The 16700-nt window shown below is 34.3% G+C and overlaps 1 protein-coding gene across 2 annotated transcripts in view; it reads right to left on the reverse strand.

Annotated features, from left to right (window-relative positions):
• Window positions 1–208: 208 nt before the first annotated feature.
• The window catches only part of LOC112058104 (uncharacterized), a 120930-nt gene continuing 104438 nt past the window's right edge, over window positions 209–16700 (reverse strand). The window contains exons 2-12 of one of the 2 annotated variants that reach the window (XM_052886756.1): window positions 14591–14715; window positions 12214–12449; window positions 10190–11510; window positions 9119–9300; window positions 8142–8327; window positions 5950–7185; window positions 4036–4344; window positions 2927–3289; window positions 1901–2088; window positions 1364–1489; window positions 209–521 (exon numbers count right to left, since the gene is read on the reverse strand). In XM_052886756.1, the coding sequence (XP_052742716.1) occupies window positions 248–521; window positions 1364–1489; window positions 1901–2088; window positions 2927–3289; window positions 4036–4344; window positions 5950–7185; window positions 8142–8327; window positions 9119–9300; window positions 10190–11510; window positions 12214–12449; window positions 14591–14612 (4443 nt within the window). In that variant the 5' untranslated portion in view covers window positions 14613–14715 and the 3' untranslated portion in view covers window positions 209–247. Of the gene's footprint in view, window positions 522–1363; window positions 1490–1900; window positions 2089–2926; window positions 3290–4035; window positions 4345–5949; window positions 7186–8141; window positions 8328–9118; window positions 9301–10189; window positions 11511–12213; window positions 12450–14590; window positions 14754–16700 lie in introns of those variants that run through there. The other variant, XM_052886755.1, reaches the window with a different exon arrangement.

Genomic DNA, 16700 nt, shown 5'->3' on the forward strand with positions numbered 1-16700 from the left:
TCGGGAAACCATTGATTTATACGGGATAAAAAGTAGCCTATGTGTTAATCCTGAGTAAAATCCATTTCCATTCCAAATGTTAGCCAAATAGTTTCAGTAGTAGCGGCGTTAAAAAGTAACATACATCCAAACATCCATACAAACTTTCGCGTTTATAATATTAGTAGGATTATATTCCAATTTAAAGAAGATAAAAAAAGACCACACATACCACTTAAAAGTTTATTAAATCAATAATTGTAAAATATTAAGCATTACCAACATATTTATGGTATCTTTTGTACATTGTATACATGTTTGTCATGGTAGTTTGTCCAACGAGCCCAGCCATGTTTCTCTTCAGGAATGCCATGGCGTATGTAGAATCGGATACTTGTATGAGGAGAGATATGGAGTTCTCTATGTGCTGCCTCACGATTTTGGGTGGTGGGTTATTCTCTAGCCAGGTGCAGAAGTCGGCGACCGCGTATGCTGCTATACGAGACACGTGGGACTTGCGTTTGCATATTGATTGTGTTAATCTGTAAAACAAAACATTTTAAATATTTATTTATTAACTAACAGCGTTTAACAAAATATGTACAGAAAATATAAATTTAACAATAATAAGTCCACATACAGTTACAAATAAAGTTACAATACAAAGTAGGTATATTAATAAGTTAATCACATATAAGAAAAATAGTATAAAAGTTATTTAAAAATTCGCAAGTTGAATGTAAGGGAATGAGCGTGAGAGTGTGTGTGTGAGTCGGTGTGTGTGCGTGTTTGTGTGTGTGTGTGTGCGACAATATGGAAAACAAGCAGTACATTTTTTTTAAGTTGGTCCTTGACTACAATCTCACCAGATAGTAAGTGATGATGCAATCTAAGATGGATGCGGAGATTTTTAGTTGGTGGGAGGCTTCGGACGTGGCTTGCTAACACTCTACCCTATTACAAAGACGTACCGCTAAGCGATTTAGCGTTCCGGTACGATGCCGTGTAGAAACCGAAAGGGCTGTGGATTTCATTCTACTCCTATCAAGTTAGCTCGCTTCCATCTTAGATTACATCATCACTATCATATCATATAATATCTGGTGAGAATGTAATCAAGGGCTAACTTGTATAAAAAAAGCGGGAATAACTTTCAAAATTTTAAAAACATGTTCTGTCTGTTCGCGCTAATCTCCGAAACTAATTAAGTTAATCAATAAATTTTCACAGGTATAGTTATTCTACTTGATTAAGGCTAAGTTCCAGTAAGCGATTAGAATATCGAAAATACTACACTGTAGGGATATGGTAGGGTAGGGTGTAAGGTAGGTAGTAGGGTAAAATTACACTCTTATTAAATAGTAAATAAATAAATAATACGTACTTTTCGATAGAATGCGCCATATCGGCTAGCTTGTATTCCGCGGCTTGGTCCATGTCGCTCTGCGAGGTGGAGCGCTCGCATAGACACTGCACCAGCGCCTTGTAGCACTGCATGTAACACTGCCACCTGGAATAGGGCAGTTGAATCATATCGTCGGTCTAGATGTGATAGCTCGTACGTGTAAACTGACGAACTTTACAGGAGAGACAAGAAACATCTTTTAGGTATCGTTTTTTAATGTACGTACTACAAGATATTTACGGGCTACCACCGGAAAAGCTGTTTAAAGCTTTCTGCATCAAAATCAATTTTTACCAAAAATTGTTAGTTACGAGGTATCACATCTATAAATTATCTTATAAATTATCTGCCAAATTATCTTGTCATATTTTGGCGCGCAGAACCACCATGCTATTCCAATGCGTATTTTTTTTAAGCTTAAAGAAAAGCTAAATATTTAACAATTTGACCCAAATCGCGGAACCCAGGACCTTGTAATCCAAAGCCACAAAAAAAAATATTTTAGTCAAATCTTACCTATCTTCCAATAATTCCTCCCGAGATAGTAGCAAATTGTTCAATATGGCAACACAGCCGTAGTATATGGTGACGAACCCTTGCCACGCGATTTCGCACCTTGTGTCCATGACCTCACGGCCGAGAATGAAGTGCATCAAGTGGTTCACCTCAAACACTGAGTCTAGGAATTTGTAGTCTAGTGACATCTGGAAGTTAAATGTTCACAAAATTATTGGCGTCACATTGGCAATTTTTTTTCTTCTGAGATTCGCCCAAATAAAAATAATAAAATAATATTGGAAATTTAATGAATTAATGATAAGGTCTTTATGCTGAAAAGAACTTGTAATTAGTAGTTAATTTCAAGTTCGACCAATTATTATCACCACTATTTATAGTGATAATAAATGATAAAATCTATTATTACCTGACATTTTGAATGTGCTTATAAACTAAGCTAAATTGATTTTTTTTAATAATCTAAGCCTTAATATCTCCACGTTAAATGGAAAAAAAAAATCTATTAGCGTGTGCGGATCGAATTCATGATATCTCAGTGTTGATTCTTTCTATTTTTTTTTATTCTTTACAAGTTAGCCCTTGACTACAATCTCACCTGATGGTAAGTGATGATGCAATCAAAGCTGGAAGCGGGCTAACTTGTTAGAAGGAGGATGAAAATCCACACCCCTTTCCGGTTTGTACACGACATTGTACCGGAACGCTAAATCGCTTGCCGGTACGTCTTTGCCGGTAGGGTGGTAACTAGCCACGGCCGAAGCCTCCCACCACTTCTGGCCCCTTTTGAGGCTTAAAAGAGAGTTCCAAGAGTTTACTAGTTAAAACATGTTTTTTTTTCTGATCATATCCTAAATAGTTCCTCAGCAGAGTCAAAGATCTGCCAAAATTGACCAAAGACATCTTCTGAGAGACCTTGACTTGAAGTTGTCATAACCTCAGAATGTTGCTATAGCGTCTTTGAGATTTGTCTGTGAATAAAATTTCACAGAGTATAAAAAGATATTATTATTCATAGAAAATTACCTTTTTCGCCGCCAAAATAACTTCAGACAGTATATCCAATTCATAACGTAGCAACTCGCAAATCGAATCATCAACTTTAAATATCTTTATCGGCTCTTCATCCTTGACTCTGGTATTCACAATTTGCATTTCGTCATCGTCATCTTGCGTGACGTCATTGCCGCCATTTTGTACACAGCCGTAGTGTTGCTGTATCCAAAATCTAACGTTTTTGGTAGTTCTCATTATCAATTTTGTCAGGCTAACACATTTCGGCTCAATTATGTTGGCTTTCAAACAGCTCTGCCATAGATATTTGGATACTTTCCGTAATGTCAACTGTGTATTGGTTATATCTGGATTTTTCAATATTAGTGATGGTTTCTGAAAAATATCATAATTTACTGTTTAAAAACCTGAACTGGTGTTTATACTTAAAATAAAAATGTAACAGGTCAAATTCTGTACATTGAATATATTTTGAAAATTTTAGTTAAAGGGCATTATTTAATTGATACTGAAGTCAAAATTTTTTTTTTTTCATTTTTTGTCTGTCTGTCCGTATTTTTGTTGACCGTGCGTCACGCTGATATTACTGAATGAATTCAAATGAAACTTGGCACGATTTGAGACCATAATACATAATATTTTTTACACATACACCTTTCTAATCTTTAATCACTCTATTTATTGCAGAAACTGGATTAAAATCCGTATAAGTATAATAGTTTTAACAAAACAAGAACTAAAAAGGAAAGAAAGGTTTGCTCAATATTCCTTAACCTAGGGCTCTAATACAGAATCCTGCGACCAATGAGGCAGTCTTTTTATATTCTTTACAAGTTAGCCCATGACTACAATCTCATCTGATGGTGAGTGATGATGCAATCTATGGAAGCGGGCTAACTAATTAGGAGGATGAAAATCCACACCCCTTTCGGTTTCTACACGACATCGTACCGGAACGCTAAATCGCTTGACGGTACGTCATTGCCGGTAGGGTGGTAACTAGCCACGGCCGGAGCCTCCCACCAACCAACCCAGGACCTCCGTCTAGTAAATCCACAGCACATACCACTGCGCCACGGAGGCCGTCGAAAAGAATGGTCTGAATGTGATTAAAATCTTACCTTTAATAAAGCCAAAGAAGAGAGTTGCCCCACAAAATGCGTATTAAAACATTCCACAGTCGACAGTTCACTCAAAAACTTCAAAGTGATTGCAATTTCATCCATACAATTATTAGCGATTTTCTCCGTCAAGTATATCAAAATCAATCTATTACCGACACATTGCCATATTTTTTGAAATAATTTGTCTTTGTTTTGGAAAATTTCATGTGTTTCAAGTTTTTTTATGTAACGCAACGCAACGTTGAGTAGATGTAGCGACTGGTCGACGTGCAGGTTCTTGGATGATGGCCTTTGGATGGCTTGTATCTGAAAATAAAAAAAAATAATGATAATAAAGCACAAAAATTATTATTAAAAGCCTACAATATAATCATCACTTTATTAACAAAAATGTAGTAATGTAAAAAAATATCACAAACACAAAATCTATACTAATATTATTAACAGGAAATATTTAATTGTTTGATATAATTTGTGTGTTTGTATGAAATGAATAGACTCCGAAACTACTGAACTGATTTGAAAATTTCTTTCACAGTTCGGAAGCTACACTATCCCTGAGTGTGATAGGCTATATTATATTTCAAAAAAAATTAGGGATCCTTAGTAAGCTTCTTTGGGTAACTCGGCGACATCTTTTCGTCTGAAACTCCTCAGTGCCTGAAGACGAAAGTCTTCGATCAGTGCGTGTTGCCAGTGAAGACCTAAGGATCCGAGACTTGGACTAACTATGGGCCTTATAGAAGGCTCAGCGGTCACTCAGCGGGCGATAGAGCGAGCTATGCTTGTATGAGTTTCTCTGAGTGATCGAATCAGAAATGAGGAGATCCGCAGACGAACCAAAGTCACTGACATAGCTCAGCGAGTCGTGAAGCTGAAGTGGCAATGGGCAGGCCACATACTTCGAAGAGCCGATGGACGTTGTGGTCCCAAGGAGCTGGAATGGCGACCCCGCACCGGTAAACGCAGTGTTGGTCGACCCCCCACTAGGTGGACCGAGGCTATCCAACAGGTTGCAGGGAGCCGCTGGATGTTGGCGGTTCGAGACCGTTTTGTTTGGAAGTCCATGCAAGAGGCCTATGTCCAGCAGTGGACATCCATCCACTGATAATGATGATAATGATGATCAGATGTTTATGTGTTAATGCAACTAGTTTTTTCAGTGCATTTTAAGAAAATAAATAAAGATAAAGATAAATATACTTTATTTGCACACCACAAAGACAAAAACAAGTGAAATAAAAAAACAAATTAAGAAGAGATCAGCATACAAAAGGCGGCCTTATCGCTAAGTAGCGATTTCTTCCAGGCAACCTTCGGTTTAGGAAAACTTAAGGACATCAGCAGGTGGCGTAAAACAAAAATAACCATAGTATTAGTAATACACATACATACAAATAATTTACATCCTAATACATAAACAATATTACACAAATACCTACAATAATGAATAAAATACATATCAAAATATACTAATAAATACCTTATATTGAAAAAAAAATAATATATACAGATCGTCTTTACTGCACCAGATAATGAGTCTTTACGGCATTTTTAAAAATGTCCAGTGTCTAACGGCCAAAGGAAAACGTCGTGAGGAAACCTGCATACCTGAGAATTTTCTCAATTCTCAACGTGTGAAATATTATTTAGCCTAACCCCTCTCACTCTGAGAAGAGACTCGTGCTCAACAGCGAGCCGACGTTAATGTTGATGATGATGGTACTTTTTTTTTACAAGCTAGCCCTTAACTGCAATCTCACCTGATGGTAAGTGATGATGCAATTTAAGATGGAAGCGGGCTAACTTGTTAGGGGAAGGATGAAAATCCACACCCCTTTAGTCAATTTGTCAATTTAATGTAATTTGATAGAATTGTATCAACACTATAAGAAAATGCATGTTACTTACAGCGTTTTGTATGAAGAAATCCAGCCCAGACAACAGACAATCCATTTTCTCAATTTCTTTTGGATCATTTGATTCACAGTACATCAAGAGTGATAAAGAATAAGCCCCCATTGCATTTAACGCAGGTGCTGCATCTTTAGGTTTTTTCTTAATAATTGGTACACATATACTTGGTGGAAAGACAGTGTTGCCAGCGTCTTCATATACAATACTACTAAAATCGATATCTTTAAATGAATGCAGCATTGCTTTATTTAATTTGTCTTGCAGATGCGCTAGGATCGATCTGTAAGCGCTAGTTGTGATCGCCTTCTTCTCTTTAGCGATCAGAGGTAACAAAACACATGTGATCTGAAAGACTGGGTCTTTAAAGTAATCTATACTGATTATAGTGCCTTTACTTTTATGATTTGTTAGTAAAATTTCAACGACGTTTTTGACGACTTCCGAATCGGTTTTTACTTTTTTTACCGCCGTTTCAAGAACAATTTTGATTAACAGCGCGCTGTTTGGTGTTCTGATCGTCAATATCAACAAATCCATCAAAGTGGTGTCTTCAAAGTCGAATATGTAATCGATTGGAAACAATTTGTACAAATCTGGATATTTGGCGCTCAATTCGAATATACTCTGTAAAATGTAGTCTATACTCTTTTTGATTTTTTTCGACTGGCAACACTTCTTTATTATTAGGAGAACATAAATCGCTACCAATTGGTAGCTTTCTCCCAAACAGTGTATTTGTAATTGTTTAAATACGTCGATCATTTCTCCCAATTTAATTTCTACTTGATTCTTCATGTTAGTGCAGTTCAAACATTCTTTAACATCAACATGTTTTCTAAAAGAGATTATGTCGAAACCATATTTGTTCAACGCTTTGCTTATAACATTAGCGTTTTCAATGCAATCGCATATATTTCTAATCACTTTATACAATAAAGCTTGTAATAACTCTTCGTTATTGACGACTGCTTCGGTTTTAAAAATCCTCAAATCCGAATAATTCGTATAAGATTTCAAGAACGATTTGGACACCATTTTTAATTGGTTATTGTTAAGATTTCTAAACAGATTGGTTGTTATGTATTTGTCGTATAGAAGATATTGAGGGCAGTCGAAAATTCGTTTGATTATAATTGTCTTTGATTCAGATATAATTTCCAGTGAACGTTCGTCCGCCGTGCCATCTGCAAGTACCTCCATCGCCATTGTTTTTATTAGAAGTATTTGGATCTGGAATTGAAATGTATAAAATATAACAACATAAGTTGTGCTCCATGCCTATACCTACAATAAAATCAAAGAATTAGTTTATAATATTTTGAATGTATATAATAACTAGCGGATCCGGTTAAGCTTCGCTTTGACTTAGGTGCACTTCTTCCCTACCATACCCCTACTCTACCCCTTCTATAAGTATCTCCTGGTTCTAAGCTTCCCACCAATTTTCAGAAAATTAAGTTCAGCCGTTCTTGAGTTGATCATTGAGAGTTAAGAGCATTATAAGTTAATGCTCTTAACTCTCAATTTTTGCTGTTTAAAATTTAAAGTTTTAAGATTTTCAGACGGATCTCACACATAAGAATTTATCAAATGGAGAGTGATTGTTCCAGAAATCTACAAAACAAAATACGTTCATAAGTTTACAACAAAATAAAGAATCTTTGAACTTGGAGAACTAGTGATATGATTTTGACAAAGTTTTATTTAACTAATTAATCGAATAAATATGGCGGACCATTATATGTATTATTTTATGTGTGCCCCATGATAAGGGTCAAAATATACTGATAACTATATACTAATAACAAAATATAACTATACTACAGCCTTTCTTGATGAGTACTGTTTACCAACAAACAAATTAAAAATGAGGGTATAAATCACTAGTCATTTCACACCTAATAATAATTATAATTAACTTGTTCTTAAATGAATGAAAATAAATGTTATTAATAAGCTTAAAACAATAAGATATAATTAATATATTTTGAATAATATTTCATAAAACAACAATACATAATTTAAAACAAAAGAGTTCTAAAATGACATGCGTTTTCTACCCTCATTTCTTATTTGTTTGTGAGTAAACAGTACTTCTCGAGTATGGCTTTAGTATAGTACTGGGTTGCTCAGCTTTTATTTATTTTTTTAATTAATTTTTATAATATCTAGAAGAATTATCTTACCCATATTACATTGGCTTCTGGATCGTCAAATTTGGAAGTGAAAGTTAGCCATTTCTCTTTTCCCAAGAATGGTATCAATTCATTATCTATGACCTGAACTTTAATGTTGCTATATTTAATGTTTAGCAGTTTTAATTGACAAAAACTCAAGCAGATTTTTAGGAAGGCGAGAACTAGTACTGGATTCTGTAAAAAAATATTACTATTATATTATATTTAATTACAAAAAATCGCTCGGACTGGAACTAACATGACGTGTAGCGTTCACACCGTCACGCTGCTCGTCGCGTTAGTGATTTGTGCGATAATGTTTTGTAGTGTCAATGTAATTGATCATAAGTGGGCGGATAATTGTGCCTCTGAGTATATAATATCGTTGATGCAACCTAGGCTTACTGGAATAGTTTGAGTATAATTTTCAAGGGATTAAAAATATTAATCACATTAATATCCTACTAATATTATAAATGTGAAAGTTTGTGTGCAAGTGTGTATGTTTGTTCCTCTTTTACGCTACGATTTTGCTGAAATTTAAAATGGAAATAGATTTTACTCTGGATTAATACATAGGCTAATTTTCAACCCGGAAAACTCAATGGTTTCCGCGGGATTTGTGAAAAACTGACTTCCACGCATTGACCTCTTATAATAAAAGGACTCACAATCATGTAGAAAATTTCACTTAAAAACTGACCGCTTTTGCTTTGACAGTTTTAGAATTATTGGTAAAGAAAATTATACCTAAAGGCCTTTAAGTATAGTCCAATATTCAATAAAATCCCAAATTCAAAGCAAATTCAACCTTAAGGATTGAGTTTAAGGTTGAATTTGCAAATGCGACTACTTGAATTGAGTGCCAAGAAGTTGTGTTTGGCACTCATTGAGTGGGGACGTTTTTTGATCGCTGATTGTGCATCCACTTTTTAATAGATCAATGGACAAAGTAATTTTGTATAATTTATTGGTATAAAACTTACATAGTTCAACTTCAAGATGCATTTGCCAAATTTGTTCAAGCAATTATCCTCGAACTCTTGGAATGACGTCCAGAACTCTTCTGCCAAGTTCTGTGGTACGGTGTGGTCAGACATTTTGCAATGATGTAGGAAACTAGCCAACACACTGATGATGGTCTCCGATAGGGTTATAATTGATGGACCTTGAAAAGCATAATTTTTTTTTTATGACAAAGTCCAATATAAATAAAGGACTTTGATATAGACTTTTACTAAAGCCAAACTCAATGTGAAATGTTTATCAACAAACAAATTAAGTTAATACATTTGGAATAATCTATACTTCCTACTAATATTATAAATGCGTATGTTTGTATGGGTGTTTGTTACTCTGTAACGCCGAAACTACAGAACCGATTTGGCTGAAATTTAAAACGAAGATAATATGGAAAAATTCATGGTTCCCGCGGGATTTGTGAAAAACTGAATTTCGCGGGCGTCTGCTAGTAATATTATAAACAGGTAAAGTTAGTGAGTGTATACTAAACCAATCTTGAAAATTCTTTTACTACTAGACCACGTTATCTGTGAGTGTCATAAGCTATATTTTGTCCACGTATTCTCACGGGCACGGGAAGTACGCGGGTGCAACCGCGAAGCGTCGGCTAGTATTAAAAATATATATATATACATAATTTAAAATAAGTTAAGTGTGAATGAATGCATTTTCTATCTTCTTTTCTAATTTGTTTGTTGGTAACACTCTATAACCATAAAAAGAATATTTGCCATAACTTTTATAATATGACCATAATTCCCATTTCCCTCCAATTATAGCTTGGCAAATTCGTTCGTAACATTCCTGATAGTCCGCGCGGGTCGGGAGGTTGGTAGCGTTGCGCACGACTTGACTTGAGCTGACAAAATTTCAGCTTTTATATAAAAAATAGTTTTTATAAAAGGTCTGGCTGTCGCCGGCTCTTCGCCTATAAGAACAGCGTGGTGTATCTAAGCTCAGCTTAATACCCCCTCTCCTATAAGGAGGCTATGCTCTGTAAGGGGCTATTTAAACATGATATTGATGATACTTACTGACAAATCCTTCTTCAAGCATCATGAGACAATTTTCCTCAAAATCCTTTTGCAAAGACAGCAGCAGCTCTCTGTTTTGCCTGAACAACAGTTCTGCACTCAATTTCCCATAGACCATTATACACTCCAGAGGCAAAATATCCTTTCCAGTTATTATTTTTGCTATGATCCTATCAGGGTTAGTATTACTGGCATCGTTTAACTTCTGTTTCAATTCGAATTGCTCTATGTTACTCGCTTCAAGACTCACTTTTATATGCGGTATCATTTGGTGGAGAAACTCTGTACCTCTACTCAATTTGAACAACGTCTCCAATAAGCAATTCATCATGTCGGTGTAACATGCGAGGAAATCTGGATTATTTTTCTTCGCTGTCATAATATGTGGTAATATTTGGTCCATTTTCTGTTCAACCAAACTAGGGTCCAATTTTAGTGCTGTTTTTATAATCCTGAGTGTTGTTTTATCTAACTTCCCCTCTAATTTCAATTGTCCAAGCATAACGGATTGTAAGAAGGACATGAATGTCTTTTTAACTTCGACTTTAGACACTTTTGCACCAGATGTGTCCGTCAGAGTTGCAGTGATATCAACATCATTTTTGAGCAACGCTTCCAACATTTTTAGGAATATGTTACGTTTTATTTTGTCATTGTTTTCTTCAAACATTATTGGAGGCATTTTCATTGCAGGGATTAAGTAGTTTTGCGGCATATTCAGTGCACTTGTGGCCATGATATAAAAACCAAATACTACATGACTTTCACTACGCAGACATGATACAAATGTTGTTATGAAGTCGTTTAGAAAAGCAGGCTCTCCCTCCACTCTACCGTTTGGGAATGTAAAGAAACCTCTCATAACTTTGACCACTGCTTGCATATTTTCACTTTTGTCACAAGCTATTTCATCGACATTATCAGTTCGGATCATATGATTGAAAAACTGTAAAAATGCTTGTTTTCTGCTTAGCGGGAAGAAAATATTTTGACATAAACTCATAACAGCGTCATGGCATTCTGTGTCAAGGTAGCTAAACACATGCTCCAAGCATTCACCGAAAATAATTTTCGATATAAACTCCATTTTCTTTTTTGAGTCTTTATAATAAACAGATATATTGTTCAAAAGAATGTGTATTTTGTCCAAGTTTTCACTCCTTATACTGTGTAAAGTTTGTAATAGTGTTTTGGTGATGAACAAAAAGTTTTCTGGTAAGTAGTTTAATTGAGGGGTGATTTTCTTATTTGTCAAAAATGATATAATATTACTTATGTCTTCTTCATGTAGTGTGGATCCATGGAGATACTGAGATACAACCTGGAAACAACAAGACTTATTAAAGTATACTTCACTCAGTACACTCAAATAGGTGTGTGAATCAACTAGATATACAGGCAAAATTAAAAAAAAATTTGATTAGCTTTATGTAAGCCCTAATAAAATAATTAATTTTAGTGAAAGTAATCCTAATGAACATCTAAATCTTGAATAAAAAAGCTAGATAATTATTGTTAAAAATATCAAAAACAGATTTATATAACCAGCCAAAAAGAGGGAGACGGATTGGCAGACTTCACACACGCAGAGAATTAAGAAAATTCTGTGGTATGCAGGTTTCCTCACGATGTTTTTCCTTCACCGTTTGAGACACGTGATATTTAAAATGCACACAACTGAAAAGTTGGAGGTGCTCCGGACAGGATTCGAACCCACACCCTCCGCAATCGGAGGCAGAGGTCATATCCACTAGGCTATCACGGCTCTCACGTATTTATTTGTAGTATATATTTAATATATTACAAATAAATACTTATATCTATAGTATATATAATAAGGAATGTGTGAAAAGTGCAAATCTCGAGAATGGCTGAACCAATATGGCTAATATTTCTTGAAGTATGACAATGGTTATTATGGAGTTTTGTTTTTTTGGTAGGGGTAGGGTGGGAGTAGGGCTAAAAAAGTGCCATATTACTTATGTATGTGTTGATAACAACAAAAAAAATCAAGTAAAAAGTACCTTAATAATCTTGTACTTCAACTCATTGGTGAAGTCAATATCTCCATTCAACCAACTTAGTATATCTCTTAGTTCCCTGCTGTTGATCTTGTCATCTTGAATGAGTTTGTTCACCCAATCAGCCACCACTCTTTCTTTGGGCACTGTCGGGAAGTGTTGTGATTGGACAACATTCTTAGCGAGTCTGAGACGTTTTGGCAAAGGTATTGCATCATCTCTGAGACGCCGTTTTAGTTCTGTAAGCATTTTATTTAAATATACATAAAGTCCTCATACATAGCTTTTAATTATATGCAACAGTTAAGGCAGCACATGTGAATAAATCTGTTTTAAAGGAAGTTTAGTCAGACCTGAAGGACAAAAAATCGGTTGTCTGTAAATGCAGCGGTGCTATACTGACGATAGTTTAACGTGACAATGTTATAAGTAAATACTGATGGAATGTTTGTATTTTTCAAGAGAAAATGTTGGTTTTTCTAAAACACTGTTTAATAATCTTCATAAACCAGAATATACTTTATTTCTTGTAAAAAAGTTGGCATCCCTAGAGTGAGGGAACAACGCACAACATCATTTTTTTTTGAGCGTGCAGCTGGCTTCATCAAATTATAAGACATTGTCACATCAAAAACTGTGATAACTCTGCTAATTTACATGATACCAATATAATATAACAAAATCTAGTGCAATGCTTGACAAGATAGCATTCTATGGTTGAATTAATTAAATTAGATCAGTAGTTTCTAAGCAAAGCTTTTACAAAACCATTTACATTCTTACAAACATTACCTCTTTATAATATTAGTATAGATTAATTATTAAGCTATGTCAGTGATTTTGACAAACTGATAATCATTTTATAATTAATTATTGTATTTAATTGTAAGTGATTTTGTGTGATTATATGAGATTTGTTTTATTTATTTATATGCCTGAAAAATCAGTGTCTACAAAGTAATATAAGAATGTTATGTAAATAATTCAGTAAATAAAGGCTTTTATTATTATTATATTAGTAGCTCTCTAAGGCCCTGTAGAGTGTAGACTGTGTTATTTGTAACATTTGCAAGGGCCCTGTTTATATTATTTAGCTCAACTAGAAATATAAAAAACCTTGTTTAATACATCACAATCAGTTATACACCTAGTATGCCAGTAGAAGAATTAGTTCTATTTGTTTTCTGTAATGTGAGCTAATTACTAAATAGATAATCAATGAATCAATAACAGCAAATAAGATAATTGCAGTATGATTGCTAGTAAGCAAAATATTTCTCTAGAAATTGGTGGTCCGGTTAGTCAAACAACCAATTTCTAGAGAAATATTTTATTTATTAGAATAATAAATAAAAGTACTTAAATATTAAATTAAAAATTTGGAAATTAATGACTTTGTGACCATTCCTAAGGTAAATCTATCTTTCATTGTCCCTAATAGTATAACATTCGGCATAAGATTCCTCATCTGTTATTTAACTGAGATAAGAAATATATGATAGAAAATATTCATATTGACACTATTAAATGATTATTTTTTTTAAATTTATTTAATCTCCTTTCCTCATTGGTTAATTCAAAATAATTGTACACTAGTCAATAGAATATACCCAAAAGAATTGAAAAAGTAAAGGTTGCTGGCTTTCACAGTGCAACTGTAGGGTTGCCAGATACAAACACTTAAGTAATGTTATTTATATACCCTCATCAGTTATTTAGTTGTCTAATGTAAAATAAGCTTCCATTTAGGAAGCTTATTTTATGCTTAACTAGCGGACGCCCGCGACATTGTCTGTGTGGAATTCACTTTTTCACAAATCCCGAGGGCACCATGGATTTTTCCTGGATGATAAGTAGCCTATGTGTTAATACAGGGTAAAATCTATATCCATTCCAAATTTCAGCCAAATCGCTTCAGCAGCTGCAGCGTAAAAGAGGAACAAACATACTTACACACTTACACACAAACTTTCGCATTTATAATATTAGTGTGATTTAACTGTATTAAGTTGCCTTTGATTGAGTTCATGGTTTCCTAGATATTGTATGAAAAATGTGTTTGCAATGTGTCACTGTGAACACTATCTATCATATATTTGTCATCATAATGAATAACAGATGAGGGTATATATTTCTAATACCGGATCTTAGACCATAAAGTAATCATGTATTACAAATCAATATTTTATTTTAGAGAAACTGGAATCATCATAAATTCTATAGCTATTTGTTGTGGGCAATGACCACGGTTTACTGTAAGAATCGTACTAAAGTTGTTGTTTTCTTTTTGAACCCTGAAATACTAGGTTAAATATTATAATGTGTTTTGTTTACTTTTATAGGTTATTATTTTTATTTTTAAATATTACACTGTACTCACCATTTAGAGGAAATTGCGCCATATTGCTTAGTTATACACTACATATGTTGTATTTTACACAAACATTAAATAATAATAATTAAAACTTATACAGAAATCCAAGAAAATTTAGAAAATCGATAAAGTTTTCAATCCAGCCACCGTTTTCCATCGATCTCATTTGACAAATTGACACATGAGAATGACAATTGACATTGACACTTGACAGTTCGGCTTCGGTTGAGAAATTCGGACAGTTTCAAGGTGGTTTGAACTTTAACTTTAATGAGTTTATTATTTTATTGCATAGATAATCTTATGTCAAAGATTTATTTAATAATCGATATTATGCTGTTGTCCTACAATTATATTAATAAATTAATAATCCTAATAAATGTTTCAAGTAGCCCCTCAGACCAATTACAAATGGACTCTTATCTTATCTAAATTAATGCCCGGTCAAAAAAATACAGACAGACAGACAAAAAAAATAAAAACAAAATATTCTAGGCTTTTATTCTTCCGAAAATAAAATACTGAATATCCATACTAAACACCTTTAAATACGATCTCAATGAAACAGAGATCGAAGGAGGTACCTACCTACTCCAAGTAAAGCTTCACTATACAGAATGTTCCGTATTTAATGGATAAAACGCAAATGGTATATCGCTTGGCGGTACGACTTTGTCGGTAGGGTGGTAACAACCCACGGCCGAAGCCTCTCACCAGCCAGACCTGGACCAATTAGGAAAACCTCAATCCAGTGAATCCATTTTCGTTTGTGTCCACTTTAGAATGCCAACAGTGTATACCCAGATGAATGAGGACATGACCCAGCTGTGGATGACACTTTCCTCATTACCATCATGATTTAAGGACTTTTTTCAAGCTTTAGGACTTTTCCATGCATGCCCTTAAATTATTATGGCCGTAAAGGCCGAAAACATTTGTAGGTATACCTACTTATGTATATTACCTATCAAATACCTACGTACCTACTATCGGACGCCCACGGCATCCTGTAATAAGTAATCGCTGTTCCCACTCAACGATGACAATGACATACTGCTAAAACTGAATTTGCAATATTCATAAAACACATTACCTAATTAAGGTATGCAACGAACCAATCGCAAGATAGCTATCAGCGACAACCCTGTTTTACTTGCTTATATTTCGCTGTAATAAGAAGATTCTGTATGTCAATGATGTTAAATACTGTTAGATGTGTTACTAGGTCATGAAAAATGAGGCGCTCGAAAGAGGAAATTTCCACATCTCAATGTTAGTTGTGGTCAATAACGAACGTTATTTAAACAAATAATACCTAAATATCTTCTACAATGTCGAGTTGTGTGTTCAGGAAGTTATAAACATAAATAAATAATGAAACTAAAGACAAAATTGTGCATGTGTGCGCTCAGATTTGTAGCCTATTATTCGGATCACTTTTTGCGGTGACTTTGTAGGGACGTAACCGATCTGTATAAATAAATTATCTTTGGTGCCTGTAGTATTAGCAAAGCGAAGCTTGACTAGTATTTCATAACCTACCTGGCTACAACTGATACTTTTTAACACCATGACAGAGTAAAGATATACAACCTTTATTGATTTTCAAGACATTTCAGTGATACCTACATATACACTGTGTCCCGTAATTAATAAACTAAAAAGCGAAAAATAACATCGTTTGTGCTACCTTCTGATCGCTCTGGAGGCGATGCCAAGCCAGTGACGTATTAAATCAAGCCGTTTCTGAAAGAACCACGGGAAAGAATTGTCTTTAAATCCTAAAGGCACAGCTAAAGGTTTATGATTCAATCGGCTTTAGTTAATGCATCACTGTGTTGTGACCGTGAATTGAAATGGAAATAGCGAAATGGCCCGTACTGTGGCGCTTTCGTTAGTGAACGAAATTTATTTTCATTTTAACACAAAATTACTGAACCGATTTTCATGAAAATTAAATGAGACCAATCTGGAAGTATAATCTTTCAAACAAAAAAATAATTTTTTAAATTGGTTTAGTTATGCGGTAACAAACATAAAAAAACATACGCGTTGAATTAAGATTCTCCTCCTCTTTTTGAAGACGGTTAAAAATACAAGATCTCAACTATATACT

This window comes from Bicyclus anynana, chromosome 18, assembly GCF_947172395.1.
Source record: "Bicyclus anynana chromosome 18, ilBicAnyn1.1, whole genome shotgun sequence".
Classification (NCBI taxonomy): domain Eukaryota; kingdom Metazoa; phylum Arthropoda; class Insecta; order Lepidoptera; family Nymphalidae; genus Bicyclus; species Bicyclus anynana.